Source organism: Electrophorus electricus, chromosome 21 (assembly GCF_041902795.1).
Source record: "Electrophorus electricus isolate QZ-2024a chromosome 21, ASM4190279v1, whole genome shotgun sequence".
Taxonomy (NCBI): Eukaryota; Metazoa; Chordata; class Actinopteri; order Gymnotiformes; family Gymnotidae; genus Electrophorus; species Electrophorus electricus.
Genome location: NC_137517.1, coordinates 7,787,100 through 7,799,868, shown reverse-complemented (window position 1 = coordinate 7,799,868; position 12,769 = coordinate 7,787,100). Strand labels below are relative to the sequence as shown.

Below are 12,769 nucleotides of genomic sequence, written 5' to 3'. Positions count from 1 at the left end.
GCCTCCTGGGTTCGAGTCCCGGATAGGGTGGCTGCCTTTAGCCTTCGTTACAGCAGGCTGATCTCATTTCGGCACACTATTAATTTAACCCTCTTCCAAACAGAAGATGTAATGTGTTCCTACATTTTTCTGTAGGCCCCATGGGCATTTATGGACCCAACAGGCTGTTTTTCTTTAGTTGTTTTCTTTGCCTCTTTTAGAACTGAACTTTTCTTTTGAAACGGTCACTCTGTCTGCTCGGCGGATCCCACAGTCTGTGTTTGTATTGATTCTAGCCAGGCCTGCGATGCCTGCCGACAGAAGAAAGGAAGCCCACACGTGGTACTTATCACTTATTCACACCGCTGTAGTTCCCCACAAAGCGCACTCACTGCTTTCATGTGCCCCTCCCCCTGGGTGCAGGCCTGATTGATGTTCTGATTTGCACTGAGGCTAACCAGATTATTATGCAGTTAGTTTCAGGCTATCAACCCCCTGTGTTGGAGACAATGGGGACCAGCGAGAATACACAACTTGCAAAACGCAGACTTATCTTTTTCTTGATTGCTTTACTGATGAAGCTAATTGCTGTGATTTAAAAAAAAGCTCTGTTTGTGATAAGTGACTGAAAAATCATTTTAATTTTGCAACACGTAGATAATTTGACACTGTATGCGGTATTGAATACTCACGTGCTTAAATCAGAGCAAGTTTAATCAGCTACAGATGATAATGATGATGATGATGATTGTGTACGTTGCTTTTCCCACTTTAAGATGAATAACACCTAAAGCAATAAGCCTGTGCTACTGTGTTTTATCTGATGGAAGTCGTTTGTTTCCTGAAAGTTTGAATTGTTGAGCAGATAGTTCCTTTTCTCCAGTGGAAGGTTTCCCCAGCTGTGTGTGCTGTGTATCTGCAGTTTTTGATGTGCAGATAGATGGTGGTTTCCAGCGGGGCATTGTAACTTTGTGTGTAAATATGTGTGTCTGTGTGTATTGGGGGGGAAGGGGGTGGCCGTGCACATGCATGCTGTGGTGGGAGGAGTGTACAGCGTACTACAGATCTGCAGTGTTAATAGCGTCATGCTCTCTCTCAGAGCGGCTCAGTAGCTGCAGAAGCAACTCCGTGTTGGTGCCTTTCCACCTCTCTTTCCCTGTGGCTTGGTCGGCGCCATCCGAAGCGACGCGGAGCTAGTGTATGACTACCGTCCCTCCCAGTCTGAGCATACGCTGGGTGCACTCCACTTTGAGGGCGTCAGAGAGAGCTGAGAGCCGGGGCTTGGCAGAGAGCTCCTCGACTGGTGGCCGGTGGGCCGATGGTGCGTTTCGGACGCCTCACCTCCTGGCACAGTTGGGACTTGCTGAGCATGGTACCCGAGAACCTGTCGGAGCCGGGGCAGCAGAAGCCGTCCGCCCCGTGTCAGGTAAGGCTGGGCTCCTAGCGAAGGACCCTGGGGAACGGCACAGATCACTGACTGGCTCGATCTGGGCAAAGAACTGGTTTGCTAAAGCGTAGCGTTTTGCTTGAAAGTGGCGGCAACCTTTATCACGTGAAATTGTTTTGGTTTCAAGCTTGCTTGTAAAAATGGTGTTCTAACCTTTCATTATGCCAGTTATCGATCCGTTGCGTGACCCGGTTTCAGCAGGCTATCTTTTTGTCATCTTTTGTGGAAGTTCGGGTTGCTCGGTTCGGTGTACGTTTTGGAAACGTATGTGTAGACGTCAGCTCGCTTAACGCTAGACAGTGCGTAATGGAAATAGAATTTGCATGCAGTGGAAAAGCTGAAGTAGCCCTGCTTCGACTGATGACCGGGCCTGGGGCTTTCTGTGTGACGGGCAGCCTTATCGGTGTCCTGAGATAAGACTCCGGGTCGTCGCTGTTTTTGATCACTGATTAATCTGCTGTGCTGAAGTCTCAATGGCTTTTTATTCCACCCGTACGCTATGACGAGCAGCGCGGTGATGGAGGTGAGCCAGTGTGTGGACCCAGCCCTGGGACCTGGCCCTCGTCGACAGGCAAGGCTAGGCATACGAGGGCCAGTAAGGGAACATGAGAAGCACAAACTTGTTTGCCTTTCGCTCGATTCATGTCTTTTGATTCTAGTTATTTTTGTTCTACCTTTCTCTCATGCGTCCTTAAGCCACATTCTCCAGATCTTCCATGTCCTGTGTCTGTGCATGCTGTGTACATTTCACATGATTTATATGATCTCACATCCTGACACGTGAGATTGTGGGGGTGGGGTGGGTGTTTAACACCCTGCTGTTTCCCCATCATTAATCAAAGGCTGATCAAGGACCGTTTCATCTTTATTGTACGAGCAGGCCAGACTTTGAGTCTTACAGTGTGTCCAGCACTGCTGTAAGTTTTAGTATTGCTAAACAGACACGCCAGCATTTCACCAGCATCTTGGTATAAATGGTAAGTTACTGAACCTGAAAAGATCTATGAGCAAGTGTGCCGATCAGATCCGTCGCTGTCAACATTCCCACCGGATCTTTGAGGTTCCCGCTGTGCGTCCCACTGCTGCCAGGGTATTGGTCCGAGAGATCCACATAGTTCTGCTGTATTTTGGTAAAGGAACTGGATGACTTAATGTTGTGATTTAGGTCCCGGAGCAGTGTAAAGCATTCCAAGTCAGCGATTCACGAGATTAGAAGGAAGTCAAAAGTACAATATTACTTCCATGTTCCCGGAAAGCTTTAGTTTCATTATTTATGTGCAGATGTCAAGTACAGGAAAGTTCAGTAAAGCAACTGTCATGTAGAGTGGGGTTTCCCCTTTGCCTCAAGCAGAGGACACCTCCCTGTGAAGATTGACGAGGTCTGCCTGCTTTACTGAGGTGTTTTTTATTCTCTCTCACTCTTTCACACACCCACATACCCACCAATGTCATTTTCACCATGGCATAGTTTCATTTAATTTACTATGGATGTTTAAATAACTCTACATTGAAATGTATTGTTAAACAAGACTTGGACATACTGTGAAGGAATCAAACTCATAAATCGTTGTCCATTACATTCCATCTTTAGGACTAGGTGTTAGTTTAAGCCTCCACAGAAAATTTGTTTGACTGTAAGAGGCACTTAAAAATAAAACACACAGACCATTTCATGCAAGTCTTATAGTCCAAGAGGTAAACACAGGACAGTGGCAGAGGGGTGTCGGGGGCCGTATCAGCCATGTTTAACAGAGGGGTGTCGGGGGCCGTACCAGCCATGTTTAACAGAGGGGTATCGGGGGATGTATCAGCCATGTTTAACAGAGGGGTGTCGGGGGCCGTACCAGCCATGTTTAACAGAGGGGTGTCGGGGGGGCCGTATCAGCCATATTTAACAGAGGGGTGTCGGGGGCCGTATCAGCCATGTTTAACAGAGGGGTATCGGGGGCCGTATCAGCCGTGTTTAACAGAGGGGTATCGGGGGCCGTATCAGCCGTGTTTAACAGAGGGGTGTCGGGGGCCGTATCAGCCTTGTATAACAGGTGTCGTATCTTTTGTTGACAATCAGAGGTCATTGGTGCTTTTCATTTAGAAACGAATCCCACTCCCCTCGAGAAGGGGATGTGAAGGCCATTGTTCAAGGAGTCCTAACAATACAAAAGCCTCTAAATAAACAGTTGGTATCACTGAGGTAGAAGAATGTTTTACTGAGACGCTGCCCATTGGCTCTTCCTACATATGCAGATTAGCCTCCTGCCATCCTTTAGCCACTCCCCTTTCTTCCTGCTCCCACACAATGGGACAGGATCTTGTTTGTTGCCATGACATTAAGGTGGTCCCTTGTAGCAATGTAGGCAGTCTCTACCCTTGCAGCTGCTGGAGTGGTACCATACCCATGTGGAGGGAAAGAGGGGGATAGGAAAGAGAGAGAGAGAGAGAGAGAGAGAGAAACAGCTGGCTCTGCCAGGCCAGCTGAAGGATTACAATGGTCTTCCTCACTTTTCCCATGACTCTTGCTTCCACAGTGAGTATCGCTAATTCCCTGGTAATCCTCGTGTGTATCTATGATTTACTACTTGTCATTCCGGTTTTCAGCAGACGGTGAATTTTCTGGTCTGAAGCACAGGTTTGGAAAGCATCGACTGCAGTCACGTGATTGAGTTGATAACGATGTCGAGGTGTCTCAGCGCTTTCTCCCCTGAAGACGACTTCTGTTTACTATTATTTTGTATAAAATCATTTCATTCTTGATTGCAAAAGTCTTGCTTGACTGTGTAAGAACTTTTTTCAAGCACTGAAAACCAGATTGTTTTCAAGTTCTGGTTTTTATTGACCAGATTTAGTCATTTGATCTAGATGTATATATTTTTAAATAACCTATTTATTTTTAAATACCGCTCCATTTGTGTGAATTGTAGTAGTATCTGTAACTCATTAGGGGTTCTTGCTTTCCTTCCTCCTTGGAGTAGGGACACTTCCTGTCATCATCCTCTTGCTCCAGATTCCTTAGAAATCCCCTCATCTACCACCGCCTCCAATCCTCCCAGTATTGCTTTCATTTGTATATTATTGGACAAGCTGTTTCACAAGAATGTTTGTTTATAACAAGGATTTGATTGAGCCAACCACTAAATTCAGCAGGGCATACCACTAATGTAGTTTACTGTAAACAGACTCGTGGAGAACCCGTTGGAAGTTAGAAAATAATAGGGTGTATTGCCTCTCTCGCAGTACTGAATGTCCACAGCTTCTTCCCGGGGCCTCTGAGCAGGTAGACATCACCTGTGTTGTTCAGGAGCTGTACGTTCATGATGCTGCTGTCTGTTTGAAAACGTGAGATCAGTGAGCTTGTTTGTCATGCATGTGCCAAGCATCGAGCGCATAGCCCAGCACAGACGATTCCATATGGAGTATGGTGTTTTTGTACGTGTGGACCTCCCCCCGCCCCCTAAGCCGGTTTCCTGTTTTGTATCCTGACCCATGTAATTCCTCACAATCCTTGGAATGTTCCAGGGTCTTTAGTAGGGGACAGGAATTTGGGGAACACAGTTCCTGTGCTGTGGATAGAGAGGTTTGCCGCTCATCTCGTGGACGCTTGGAAAATGCCAATGACAGTAGCCACAGTTCATTCAGCGCACCAGCTGTCATAAAGCAAATTAACACGGTGTGTGTGTGTGTGTGGGGGGGGGGGTGGGGTGGGGTGGGGGGGGGGGCTGTATGTCATGATAGATGATCAGTGCAATCTGGGTACAATAGGGGACCATTGTCGATTTGTGTCAGAATGCAACTTTTCCCCTGAAGATGCTGTAATAGGTTTAGTGCTAGTTTGCAGTACTGTGTCAACATGCTTTACGATTCTGCAGCTCCCCATTGTTCACGGTTTACTAGAACCCCTATCCAATTCAGCCCGCCAGCTGAATAATGCAAGATGAATATTTGTTCTCTGCTTATATCCCCTCCATGTTTTTTTTTTCTTTCTTTCTTTTTGCTGTCCTTGTTGATCTGTAGTTCTGAATGTCTGGCAACCTGTCCATTTCTCTCCCTCCCTTTCCTGTTTCTCTCTCCTGTACCCATCTTTCCTGAAACCCATGTGACCAACTTTGTGACTATGCGTCATCCTTTACTGTCATAATCACACTCATAGCTCTCTCTCTCTCTCTCTCCCCCCTACCCCAAACAGGGTCAGGCGCGTCGGCGCAAGAACATGATGGAATTCCTGGGTGATGCCAGCATCCCGTCCCCAGACTCCTTGGCTCAGCTCGGGGGCTCCCTGCCCTCCGTGGCGCCTCTCGGCGTTCCCAAGAACCGTCCGGCCAGCCGCTTCAGTGGCTTCTTCTTCCCCTCGGGAGCGGGCAAGGTGGGGATTTCCATGCTTCCGCTAATGCTAGTGCACAGACCGGAAGCTATACAGCTCATTTACTAAGCTGTAACTCCCAGGACCGCTGTCGCTTTCGGTTTCCTGGAAATCTTTCTACAGCTCTGACACAGCCCCACCAGCCCCAAGCACAGGCCCATAGCAGACGTGCGAGCAGGGGTAGCCGACTCTCAGCTGTCACTCGTGCTTAGCTTGTTCTCCAGCAACCCCCTTTGCAGAGGAACCGCCATCCCGTTTTGGCGAGACCCCTGACCTCCATGCAGGAGCGGGCCAGGGCCGCCTTCTGTCACTTTATCGGCTTTGTTTCGCCGCTCTGTTGTCTGTGTGCGTCCACCTCAACTGACGCTTTCTTTTGTAAGTGTCCAGTCCTCTGGAAGGACATTGGTGTGATCAGCTGCAGCTCCTCAGAAGAGTGTGTTCACAGCAGGCCAGGATTGATTGATGTGTTAAAGAAAAGCTCTTGTAAGTGCTTGTAAGGCATGGTAAAGCACAGAGGAGGTCTTTGTCTATCTGGGCTTGTCCAGCCAGCTAGACGCGTGACGCGGTAATGAGATGGGCCCTGTTGTGTGGAAACTGTGATGGATCACATGGAGTCATTTACATTTGATGTATACAGTGGGTAACTACTGGTGTTTCTCCCTGTGTGTGTGTGTGTGTGTGTGTGTGTGTGTGTGTGTGTGTGTGTGTGTGTGTGTGTGTGTGTGGGGAGCAGGAGCTGGACCGGGTGGAGCTGCTTAACAACCGACTCCAGTTCTACACGTACAACGGCTTGCCCAAGGTGTCGTCCTTCCACCAGGACTCCTGGGAGGAGGACGATGAGGAGCCAGGTCTGACGTTGGAGGACAGCTGGCAGCAGCTCCTGGAGAATCCAGAGGTGGTGCACTCTCCGTCTCTCTCACACACACACACACTCAACTTGCACGCACACATACGCACAAACATTCGTCCTTCGTATGCCTGGCTAAATGGATGCGGTGATGTGTTGTAGACTCTGAGCCGGCGGCAGGTCCACCAGCAGGAGGCGATATGGGAGCTGATCCACACCGAGGCCACCTACATCAAGAAGCTCAAGGTCATCACTGATGTAAGTCAGCGTCTTCCACTGGATCATTCCTTTCTCCCAGTCTGCATAATCTACTGTGTAAAATGACTCTTGGGGTAGATTTATGGACAGATCAGACCTCAGCAATTTTTTTTTTGGGGGTTTTTTTTTTTCCCTGCTTTGAACTCTTTCAGCTATGCCAAGTCATGCTGACACTTCTTGGGCAGTGTAAGCAAAGTGTTTGATGTGTGTGTGTGTGTGTGTGTGTGTGTGTGTGTGTGTGTGTGTGTGTGTGTGTGTGTGTGTGTGTGTGTGTGTGTGTGTCCGCAGCTGTTCCTATGTGGCCTGCTGCACCTGCAGGACTGTGGACTGCTGAGCGAGGTGGAGCCAGGCAAACTCTTCAGCAACATCCAGGACCTGGTGCGTGTGCATGCCACACTGTGGGTCCAGGTCATGGAACCGGTACTGGAGCGAGCGCGGAGAGACCGCAGCCTCCTGGACCCCATGCACCTGCTACAGGGCTTCCAGACGGTGAGTTTAACCCTGTCACCACACCTTTAGACACGCATATACACGTCCGCCCGTCCGTTCGTCCGTCTTAGCGGTGGGGTGTGTGTTTGTGTGCACTCGCGCAGTTTGGCTCACGGTTCCAGCCCTACTTACGTTACTGCATGGAGGAGGAGCGATGCATGGAGTACATGCGCAGCCAGCTACGGGACAACGAGCTCTTCAGAATCTACATCACGGTGAGTCCCCTCCCGCTCCGCCTCTGCGCTTTCCTGCCTGACCCCTCGTTTGAACCCCGGCTGAGCTGAAGCGCCTCTCGTCTCCTGTGCACAGTGGGCCGAGGGCAACAAGCAGTGCGCCAGGCTGAAGCTGGCCGACATGCTGGTGAAGCCACACCAGAGGCTCACCAAGTACCCACTGCTGCTCAAGACCATCCTGAAGAAGACGGACGAGCCTGCCGCCAAAGACGCCCTGCTCAGCATGGTGAGGGAGACGGAGCCTGTGCGGCCCACTACACACACCCCACCCCACCCCCCGTCTGCTGATGTCCCCGCTCCCACACATCTGCCAAAGCTGCCTCCTAACAGCTGCTGGTTTAGGTGTGTGTGAGCGTGGAAATCATCAAAGGACAGTGGAGTGGCTGGTCCTCCAAAAATCAGGCATCCCTCATTTATAGCGTTGTGTAAGAGTCTCTAGATATTAGTATAGTTTTTACACTATTGAAGAAGTGTGTGTGTGTGTGTGTGTGTGTGTGTGTGTGTGTGTGTGTGTGTGCGCGTGCTGCACAGCTGGCGTGTGTGGATAGCTTCATCAACAGCGTGGACACTCAGATGCAGCAGAAGCAGGAGCAGCAGAAGCTGGCAGCCATTTCGGCTCGCGTGGAGAGCTACGAGGCGGTGGAGGGCGGCACCGAGGAGGTGGAGAGGGTGAGATCTCCTTCCCGTCCAAGAACCTGACCGAGAGCACCGCGTTCATCACCGTGCTGTGTTCATCCATTTCATTTCATTAGCAGCGTTTTTAAGCGTTCACACTTCACTTCTCTGCTCTCAGATCCTGAGAGAGTTCAACCACATTGACCTGATGGCTCCTATGATTGACACCTCTCCGGAGGAGACTAGACAGCTCCACCTGGAGGGGGCGCTGCGCATGAAAGAAGGCAAAGACAGCCGGGTAATGGCGCCACTTTCCGAGCAATCTTTTCAGTGACCCCTCTAAACAACCCCGAGCTCGGGGCAAAGGCAAGCGTGCCCCCCTGCTGACCTGCTGTGTGCTCTGCAGATGGACGTTTACTGCTTCCTATTTACCGACCTCCTGCTCGTCACTAAACCAGTCAAGCGCGTCGAGAAGGTGAAAGTGATCAGACCACCCCTCCTTGTTCAGAACGTTGTGTGCAGGGAACTGAAAGACCCAGGTTGGTGACTGTTAATTGTTGTTGTTGTTTACCACTTTCATTAATGATGGTTTATTCACTGAGCCACAACATTCAGATCCAGATCAGTTCCAATGGTAAAGTGGTCATTCATTCTCCAACGTCGCCTTTATGTTTGCTGTTCTCCACACAGGCTCTTTCGTCCTCATTTACCTCAACGAGTTCAAAAGTGCTGTGGCTGCCTACTCGTTCCAGGCCAACAGCGCCCCCCAGGGGAGAAGCTGGATAGATGCACTCTCCAGTGCACAGGTTTGTGCCTTCAGTCACGAAAGACTATAGGCGTGGATTTTCTCTCGATTGCATGGGTTCGCCTCGTGGCTCTCAGGCCCGTGCTGAGCGTGCTCTTCGCAGGTTCGTGGGTGGCAGAGCAGACCTCCTGACTGACTGCATGGCTGTGTTTGTTTTTGTTATTCCAGAGCCAGCTACAGCGTCTGCGGTCAGAGGAGGGCCGCCGTCGGAGGGCCAGACTGAGGCAGAGGCTAGAGGACGGGGAGGAGGACGAGCGAGGCGAAGAGAGCTGCACCTCCACCGCCAGCTCCCCACGGCTCCAGAACAAAGAGCAGCATCACACGGGGTACACGTTCCTTTAAATCCGCTTAGAAAACTGACCCAGGATCAGCCTTGTCCCTGCATACTCTAACAGACAGGATTATACAGGTTAAAGCTGTCTGGTTATTCATGGGCTTATGGTCCTGCACCTAATGCTGAGATTGGACGGTGTGTGTTTTGGGTTTTTTTTCTTAATTTTTTCCTTCTACTCCACTTTCAGAAGCTCGGATGGCTCCACCGAGACGCTTTCAGTGATGGACGCAGACGAGTCGGAAGCGTGCTTGGATTCGTCCACTCTGCAGGCCGACCCCGTTGTGACCCCGATGCCCCTTCCCGACGGCAGCCCCGTGGCCCCGGGCTCACAGAAGGCCCAGGGCGCGGGCGAGGCCGACCCCCTGCCGCAGAGCTCGGAGCGCCGCTCCGTGTCCGTGGACAGTGCCTACGGAACGCTCTCGCCCGAGTCCTTGCTGGAGATGCAGACGCTGACGGCCACCAGCGAGGAGGAAGTGTCGGTGGGCACGGGGGGAGGAGGGGAGGACGAGGAGGAGGGAGAGAGAGAAAGAGGAGGCGACCGAGGGGAGGAGCTGGAGGAGCTGGAGGACCAGGACCAGGAGGAGGAGGAGGAGGAGGAGGAGGAGGAGGGGGCAGAGAACAGGGGCTCTCCTTGCTCGCTGCTCTCGCCCGCGCGCCACCTGAAGCCGCGTCGGCGCGCGCCCGTGCAGCTCCGCCTGCCCTGCCTCCAGAGGTTGGCGTTCAAGTGCCGCTCGGAGGACAACCTGCTGCAGTGCGTCAGTGGCAACGGCAGTCGCCCCTTGGCACGCGCCGACACCGAGCCTGCCCGGGTGAGCCCCCAGTGGCCGGACGGTGGGCTGGGGCATAGCAGGAGCCTGTGCGAACTGATCCCAAGCAGCGCAGGGCACAAGGTGGAGGCGCCCCTGCCAGACATGGAGAAAGAGGAAAGCTGCCAGCTGTCGCACAGCCTTCCCGCCACCTTGCTGGCGGACACTCTGCGCCGTGCCAGGGGCGACTACAAGAGGGGCCAAATGAGCTATGGCTGCTCGGATGCGGAGGGGAGCTGCAGCGCGTCGGAGGAGGACAGGGGTTGCGGAAAGAGTTCGCCGCAGCAGAAGAAGAAGCTGACCATGGCGCAGCTGTGCAGAATCCGAACCACACTGGTGCTCAACTCCACCCTCACAGCCTCGTGAGTCCCACGCGTGCCTCCAAGAGTTCAGCTTGCCGTTGAACATTTAAAATACAAATCGTTTGCCCTTTAATACGTTTCGTATTTAAATTGTGTTCTGATGTGTGGTCTGTGGTAAAATTGCTTCAGATGTAGTAGTAGATAAAATACCCTCTCAGATGTCATATTACAGTCATTATAAAAAGTCACTCAGTGTTTACCAAAATTCCCTTCACTTGCTGACTTTCTGACTTTGACTCTGTGTTTGTCCGTAGGGAGGTGTAGCCTTGGACGCTCCACCTGACGCTGACGATGCCCACGTCACCCCACAGGACTGAACTCCCCCCGCACGAATGCCCTCTGACTAGTGTACTCTCCTGCTGTCATCGCCACTCCCACCCCAAATCCGGCGGGGCTGAGGCACGCTCTCGAGGACTCTTTGCACTTTGTATCACAAGTAACTTTGTTGGGGGCAGGTGGGTGGCTAAACTTTCAGGTAAAGCAGATACTGACTGACACTTTCTTAGGAAAGTGGTCAAGTTTCATGCCAAGGTCTGTCCCATTTTGTGCACTTGGAGCTGATCGGCCGTTTTGGAAGACAGAAGGATGGTTGATATGGAATCAGAATGAAAAGAAAAGTGGCAGAGCATGCGGTTGGAGCGCACGCTGCATCTCCCTGGACTTCCCATCACTACTGCTTTGAGAAGCTCGGCAGTGACTCTCCCTTCAAGGGGCTTTGTTCCTTCTTTCCTCACTGGTGTTCCGTGTGAGGACCCCACCCGCTTGGCGTTTCATTTTGGTGTCTGTGGGTAACGGAGCTGGCGCGCATGCGCCCGTGCCCTCACGCTTGTGGCCTCTAAAGGAGTCAGCTCAGGGCAGGCTCCAGCTGACCCCTCTCCATGGACCTCCCACGAGGTATTGAGGGTTACGGAGAGCGCAAACTCCCCACAGTTCTCAAAGGCACTGATGGTCCCTCATTTACACAAAGGCCAGAAAGCCTTGTTGGATCTGCCTGTTTGAGTTGGGGCTCGGTCTGCAGATGCACAGTTCATGTAATTGAAAGAAATCCGTGTTGACCAATACTTTGTGCGTGCATGCATGTGCAAGCATACGTGCATGTGCTTGTGCATGTGCATGTGAGCATCAAATGTTGACTTAACCTACGAACTAAACCAAAGTAAAAACTATTTGAATGGTATTTCAGATGGCAAGGTAGATGAACTCTAAATATAAGCAACAAAGAACTTGAGGACCATATTAGTTACTTGGGTTTAAAGCGCTGTTCCTCAGCTAAGTTCCTTAACTTGGGTTTAAAGCACTGTTCCTCAGCTAAGTTCCTTAACTTGGGTTTAAAGCGCTGTTCCTCAGCTAAGTTCCTTAACTTGGGTTTAAAGCGCTGTTCCTCAGCTAAGTTCCTTAACTTGGGTTTAAAGTGTTGTTACTCAGCTAAGTTCCTTAACTTGGGTTTAAAGCGCTGTTCCTCAGCTAAGTTCCTTAATTTAGGTTTAAAGCCCTGTTCTTCCACCAAGTTAACTTGGGTGTAAAGCTCTCTCTCTCTCTCTGTGTGTGTGTGTGTGTGTGTGTGTGTGTGTGTGTGTGTGTGTGTGTGTGTGTGTGTGTGTGTGTGTGTGTGTGAAGCTTATTCATCCTCAGTGACCTTGCTTGTAGACCCCTTTACTGCTTAAAAAAAAAACGAACAGGTGATCTGAAACAACTGCAGAATATAAGAAGTGATTACTTGGATTTGCATCCCAGGCATAGAGATTAAAGTATAATGGAACTCATCTATTGCCAGTGGAGCAGTGAGAAGCCTCTAAGGTAGCCGTTCCCATCCTTTGGCTTCTTAGCATTACACTAAAGAAACTTTAGCAGCTACTAAAGTGTCTTTTTACATCATTGAGAAAACTAGACTTCACTCTACAGGGTTCACTACAGACGTTTGCCAGTAAAGGTGAGTCTACGCCTGTCTCAACATTGCCATTATTCGGTTTAGTTTTATGGTTCAGGGACAACAGCCTGACGCTAGAGCAGCACTTATAGCAACCACTCCTTTAGAATCTCATACTAAACGCTGACAGTGTTATAGGACTTCGACTAAGATTATAATTTACCTGGAAACCTCAGGGTACAATTCAAGGGGTTTGTTTGTTTGTTTGTTTGTTTTTTAAATAAAAACAATTAATGACATTACTAATACTGCTCTAGAGGTGTTAAAGTTCAATTCTGCCAGATTTGGTAAACCTTAAATGTACTTTTTGTAA

The 12,769-nt window shown here is 50.4% G+C and overlaps 1 protein-coding gene across 11 annotated transcripts in view; it reads left to right on the top strand.

The window, feature by feature from the left end:
• plekhg5b (pleckstrin homology domain containing, family G (with RhoGef domain) member 5b) overlaps positions 1 to 12,145 on the top strand; it is a 43,708-nt gene extending 31,563 nt beyond the window's left edge. For 8 of the 11 annotated variants that reach the window (XM_081704761.1, XM_081704760.1, XM_081704759.1 and 5 more), the window contains 13 exons: positions 5,607 to 5,783; positions 6,514 to 6,675; positions 6,790 to 6,885; positions 7,174 to 7,374; positions 7,479 to 7,589; positions 7,684 to 7,833; positions 8,139 to 8,276; positions 8,401 to 8,520; positions 8,629 to 8,761; positions 8,913 to 9,028; positions 9,196 to 9,353; positions 9,549 to 10,529; positions 10,784 to 12,145. In XM_081704761.1, the coding sequence (XP_081560887.1) occupies positions 5,607 to 5,783; positions 6,514 to 6,675; positions 6,790 to 6,885; positions 7,174 to 7,374; positions 7,479 to 7,589; positions 7,684 to 7,833; positions 8,139 to 8,276; positions 8,401 to 8,520; positions 8,629 to 8,761; positions 8,913 to 9,028; positions 9,196 to 9,353; positions 9,549 to 10,529; positions 10,784 to 10,793 (2,553 nt within the window). In that variant the 3' untranslated portion in view covers positions 10,794 to 12,145. Of the gene's footprint in view, positions 1 to 5,606; positions 5,784 to 6,513; positions 6,676 to 6,789; positions 6,886 to 7,173; positions 7,375 to 7,478; positions 7,590 to 7,683; positions 7,834 to 8,138; positions 8,277 to 8,400; positions 8,521 to 8,628; positions 8,762 to 8,912; positions 9,029 to 9,195; positions 9,354 to 9,548; positions 10,534 to 10,783 lie in introns of those variants that run through there. The other 3 variants (XM_027008293.3, XM_027008287.3, XM_081704765.1) reach the window with 2 other exon arrangements.
• The last annotated feature ends 624 nt before the right edge of the window (positions 12,146 to 12,769 follow it).